The sequence below is a fragment of the Pelecanus crispus genome, chromosome 13 (assembly GCF_030463565.1).
Source record: "Pelecanus crispus isolate bPelCri1 chromosome 13, bPelCri1.pri, whole genome shotgun sequence".
NCBI lineage: Eukaryota > Metazoa > Chordata > Aves > Pelecaniformes > Pelecanidae > Pelecanus > Pelecanus crispus.
The window spans coordinates 11,389,424-11,395,326 of record NC_134655.1 but is presented as its reverse complement, the minus strand read 5'-3'; the positions used below and the strand labels follow the sequence as shown (position 1 = coordinate 11,395,326).

At 51.2% G+C, this 5,903-nt stretch overlaps 1 protein-coding gene across 1 annotated transcript; it reads right to left on the bottom strand.

Annotated features, from left to right (window-relative positions):
* Nucleotides 1–286: 286 nt before the first annotated feature.
* Nucleotides 287–5,556, bottom strand: SLITRK4 (SLIT and NTRK like family member 4). Its single transcript, XM_075720581.1, has 2 exons — nt 5,298–5,556; nt 287–2,850 (listed from the first exon to the last, which is right to left on the bottom strand). Exons 1-2 carry the CDS (start codon nt 5,554–5,556, stop codon nt 287–289), a joined length of 2,823 nt encoding a protein of 940 aa, XP_075576696.1.
* Nucleotides 5,557–5,903: the final 347 nt, after the last annotated feature.

Here is a 5,903-nt window from a genome sequence, read left to right as displayed (position 1 = left end):
GCCTCTTGAGGTTAAATTCAGTGTAACGTGTATAAAGCATCCCTTTGGCAATAGAGTTTGCAGTATCCCTACAGGATTCCACAGGGCATGAGCTTTATGTAGTAAAATCTATTAAGGAAATTCTCCTCTACTTGACAAATCATATGCAGCTACAGTTAATCAGACACCCTTGGATACACCTGCCTCTATGCCTATCAATATAATATAGTATTTGGAAGTTAAAAGTCAACAAAAGGCACTTTCATCATTAAATAAATGTCCTCTGTAGGCAATAAGATTGCATGACCTATATTTTATTCAAAGCTGTTTGTTCTTCAAGGACTTGTAGGTAGTCAGGTGAACCTTGAAGTTTAGCTTTTAGTTCAAAATACTCACTTTTTCTTTGTTCTACTACAATTTTACTATGATTACCACCTATTAGAGATTTCTTGGGTTTTTTGTCTTGTTGTTTCTCTGGATAACGTATTTCAAAGCCACTGACCCCTATGCTGTTGTATTCTTTTTTACTTTCAAGAAAATTTTGAATAAATACATTGGAATCCCTCCCAGGGAATAACTCATCCAGTTCATCGATTGTGCTAAGTCTTTTTCTGGTATCCACATGCAATAAATCTTTCTCCTTGTCATTAATATTTCTCAGAATGACTTTTTGCCCTGGTGGGTCAGCAAACGTGAAGCCCGTTTCAGACTCTTTTAAGCCACAAGTATGACTTTTGCTCATCTGCTCAATGGTTTGAGGAATGAAGGCCTCTGCACTCAGTCCGTCCTTTTTGTTTGACTTGTGATCGTGCTTTCTTAGCTGCAGTTGCATAGAACTGCATTCTTGATTTCCAATCCCTTCATGCTTTACAGTTGGTTTTTTGTTGCGCCGAAGCACAAAAACAAGAAGACAAAAAGCAACAAACACTGTTAAAATAAGCACAACTAATATGCTTAAGATTAGGATGGACAATGGAACTGGGCCACCAGGAGGACTCCGAACTGGTCCCAGTGGTGTTGTAAAAGTAACAGCGGGCATAGGACTAGTGAAAAGAGCAGATGGCTTGTTTAAAAGTTTAGGACAGAGAATCTCATTTTTCAGAGATTTAAGTTCAATGTTAGCAAACTGTACAGGTGTTTCGCATTTCAATTCCTTCACCACAATACCTTCATTTAGCTTTTCAAGCCACAGTTTTAAAGCAACTAAATCACAAGTGCAGTCCCATGGATTACCTTCCAAATCAATTTGTGTAAGAGATTTTAGCTGATCAAGGACGCCACTTACAGGTAAATACATGAAATGATTGTTCCTCAGATTCAGTCTTGCCAGTGGTGCACCAGCAAAAATGTATGCTGGCAAGCTTCGTAGAAGATTGTTGTTCAGGTAGAGCAACTGCAAACTTGGCATTAAGTCAAAGGTGCCTGCTAGGATTTCTTTGATAACATTGTATTCCAAATATAGATATTGCAAGTTGTGGAGGCCAGCAAACATTTCTGGGCTCAGACGCTCTATCTGATTGCCATTGAGATACAACCTCCGTAAATTTGTAAGGTTGCAGAAAACTTCTCCTTTGATCACTGAAATACGATTGCTGCCTAAATGTAGCAAATCCAGCCCCTCAAACTCAATAAAATCTGTAGTGTCCACATCCTTAATATAATTGCCATTTACATGCAGTTTCTTGGCATTTAAAGGTTTTGGTACGAGTTCGGCCATTGACTCTATATTTCTTTCTTGGCAATTTACACTTAATCCCAAGTCTGAAGGATGCGTTTTGCAAACACAGGGGACTGGACAAGGAGTTAAAGGAGGCACCCTGGTCTGGTAAGATACGATTTGACTGAGATTGCGATTAGATAGTCCTTTGCCTGCTACTATCCCCGAAATCTTTGAAGGATTTGTAGTCTTTGGCGGCTTTGTGACTAATCTGTGCACTGATGTTTGAGTGGTGTGGCCATTTGGCGTGCTGTAACCGGGCTCCAGCTGCGAGGGAGGCAGAATGCGCACATCAAAATCGCTCCCTGTCCCCATGGAGCACAGCTCTTGCTTGTTGGTTTCTTTCAGCAGCCTTCCATACAGGTCACTGGGTGTTTCACAGATAGCTTCTCCAATGTAGATGTTATAGGGCATGTTCTCCAGCCATGCTTTCAAAGGCAACAAATCACAAGTACAATTCCAGGGGTTGTCTTCCAGCTGCAATTCGACAATTCGCCCAATGTGTTCCAGAACTCCAATATATGGAAGCTTCTGTATTCGATTCCCTCGTATATCCAGATGGGTTAGAGAAGCAAATCGAAAAATGTTATCGGGAAGCAATGAAATCAGATTGTCATTAAGGATCAGGACTTTCAGCTTGTGAAGCTTATTGAAGGCTCCCCGTTCAATAAACTTGATTAAATTGTAGTCAGCTTGGAGATACTCCAAGTTCTCTATGCCAAGGAAAGTGTCGGCTCGGAGAATCTTTAATTCATTGTTGTTCAAGTGCAACTGTTTTAATGCACTAAGACCCATAAAGGCCCCTCCCTCAATGTTCTGTAACTTATTATTACCCAGCTGCAAGGACACTGCATGTGTAAAATTAAGAAAGGTGTTTGGATATAGAATAATTAGCAGGTTGTTTTGAAAGTTGAGGTGGTAAAAATTAGACCATGGTGGTTTAAGCTGATTTGGTCTGTAGACTGCAACCTTCTCACAGTTGACATACAGTACATTCTCAACTGACACACAGGAGCAAACATTGCAAATTTCCACAGATATATCGGCATCTGCAGTTGTAGAAGAAACTGGAGATGACAGAACCAGAAAGAGCCACAGAAACATCTTCTTGTGATCAGCAAGCAACCTTAGGCTCCTGAACAAAGACAAAGAATCTAAAGAAGAAAGAAGGAAAGAAAAAAGAAAATGTTTTTCAGTTGTCATTGTTCCAAAACGTCATTTGGGTTAAAAATTGTATTCCACTGAGCTACTGTACCTGCCAAGGATAATAGATAAACTACAAGCACCGAATTTAAAATAACATTAAAGATTTTAACAAGCAAACAAATACACAGCAGCTAGAATGATTTCAAATACGGAATGTAAATCTCTGTAGACAAACACAAATAACTCTGAGGTCTGTCAAATATATTTCTATCTCTTGTACATGCCAGACATGCATAACTAACAAAGTAAAATAACCAAAGGAGATGCCAATTTTATGCATATTTACTCTCCTCAATCCTGCACTGCTTATATGTTGCTGTGCATTTCAGGGATATTAAACACAAATGCTGATGTTATGCATGCCCAAACATCCGGGCTGGGATAGCACAATATAGAAAGGATGAAGATGCAGCCACATAAAGCAACGCCAATACTCAATGTATGTATCTATAGCATCAACACATACAGACTATCACTACGATAATAGTGAGATTCACTCAAGGGACACACAGGTGTGCACACACATTGTTTGTGTCACTTATTATACCTAGTTTAAATAAATAGGTGGTAAACCGATCACAGAAATACAATGAACTATCCACAAAACAAGAAGATCAGCTCTGGGTGACCAATGGAAGCACACAGACATAGAGGAGACATACACAGGCATACATCCCCAGGAGTAACAACAATACCCTGACTTGCCGGGCAAAACAAAGTCACAATTCACCAGCCTGACACTACTGAAACCTGAGAAGAACTTTTTTCTTTCTGTAAAACCTTATGTAATTTTCTCTTATCCCTGCACTGATACAGAGTGGCTTTCAAGAACCCTTCGCATATAGTCAGGCCAGCTGAGCTGCCATTTTTTACGCAGAAGAACTGGAGCCACAGCGTTTCCTCTGAGTTAGAAGGTAGCTTTTTTTTTTTTTTTAACACAAATCAGTCAATAATCAATACATTGCTCCCCCAACCTTCCCCATTTCCCAACTTGTCCCTTTCATTTCCTGCTGTGGGAAGCCACCGAGTTGGCAGGAGGGAGCCAGGATGGAAGCGGGGAAAGCAGGAGCCAGCTGGAGGGAGGAGAATGGGGCTGGAGGGAGCAGCAGGGAGGCGAGGATGCGCCAGGGGACCTGGAAGGGAGGGCTGAGGAGGGGTGAAGGAGGAAGGAAGGGAGGACGGGACAAGAGGGAGAGGGAAAGCTGAGAGGAGGCAAGGAAGGAAGAGGGGAAGGGATGGCTGAAGGGGTCAAGGAGGCCGCGGAGAAGGACCACGGAGAGGAGAGGGACCGAGGAGAGGAGAGGGACCGAGGAGAGGAGAGGAGAGGAGAGGAGAGGAGAGGAGAGGAGAGGAGAGGAGAGGAGAGGAGAGGAGAGGAGAGGAGAGGAGAGGAGAGGAGAGGAGAGAGGAAGCGGAGCAGGCGTTGCCGATCCCCGCGGGCTCCCGACCCTGGCCGCGGCGAGCGAGCCCACAGCGGCCGCCCGCTGCCCCCGCGCCCCCACCGCTCCCCCTCCCTCCCCCTCGCAGCCCCCGTACCCCTGCCTCGCCCACGCTCCAGTCCGCTCTTCTTCCTCAGCCCCGGGGCCCCGGCCGGTGCCGAGCGGCCACGCTGCGGGCGCAGCGCGGGGCTGGCCGCGGGTCGGCGAGCCTGGCCAGGAGTGCAGGCACTACCGCAATTTTTTGCCGCAACCGGCTCGGCTGGTGCCGGCTCCCCTCTGTCGTGGGCGCCCCGTCGCCCTCTGCCTCCCGGAGGGGGAAGGCAGGAGGGACACAGGCGCACACAGCCCGCACGCACATGCCGGCTGGGAACGGGCGCAGCGCGGCGATGCAGCCCGGCGTCCCTTCCACCCTCCCTTTGCAACAAGGCACAACCCCGGTCACCGCCGCCAAATGCTCCCCACCCTCCTCCGGCACCTTTGCGAAGTCCAGCCCGCAGCGTACGCACACGCCGTTCCCCCGGCCCCACTGCACAGATCCTGCCCCCCCCGCCCCCCCCCCCGTCCCTCCCACACCTCCACCGCTCATCCGGGCCGCCGGCCCCAGTCCCTCCGCTTGCCCGCAAAGGATGGAAGCGGGCAAGGCTGCGCCGGGTGCCGCTGGCCCGGGGCTCCGGGAGGCGGCCGGCTGGCGGGGAGAGGCGACCGCGATGGCAGAGAGGCACCGGCAGGAAGCCACTGTCGCCTCGCCCCCCCCCCCTCCTTAAAACAACAGCAGTTATTATTATAGCAATGAAAACGAAACCTTCGGAATAATTAAAAGACATTAAAACGCCAACGTAAACGCAGCCCCGCCGTGCCCCCCCTCCCCGCCCGCACTCACACGCCCGGCGGGGCGGCCGGCCGCCCCCGGCGATGCTCCCGGCGGCGCTCCGCGGCGAGCCCGGCACCGTCCCTACCTCGGCGGCCGGGCTCGCCGCGGCCCCGCTCCGCTGCGCTCCGCCGCTCTCCCCGCGAGGTCTCCGCTCCGGCAGCTCCGCGCACGCACCGAGCGGCGGGGGCAGGCGGGCGGCCGCCCGGGCGAGCGCCCCTGGCCGCGCCGGGCGCCGGGGCGCGGAGCGAGGCGAAGCCCGGCGCTGCAGTGCCCCGGCGGGCGCCGCCGCATGCAGCAAGCGGCTGGCTGAGCCCTGCCCCGGCGCCGCGGTCCCCCGCACACATGCGGGGAGAGGATCCCTCTGCAGACGGGCGCCCGCTCCCATCGCACTGCTCTCGCCCACCCCTCGCACGCAGAGAGAGCCCCCTCCCCTTCGCCACACGCGCACTCGCACACACAGACGCGCGCACGCCCCAGGCGCTCGGGCGCTGCTCCGGAGGGGCTGGAAGCGCCGCTCCGGGGGCGCGATCGCCGCGCATCGCAGCCGCCAAAGCCTCTCCCGCACGCCTGCAGGCGCGCCGCGCCGCGCCGCCGTTACCTTTCCCGGGGCGACGCCGGCTGCGCCCCCGCGGAGCTTAAGCGCCCCCCGGGGCGGCGAGAGCGGCGGGGCCCCGGTGCCGCGCCGGGCGCC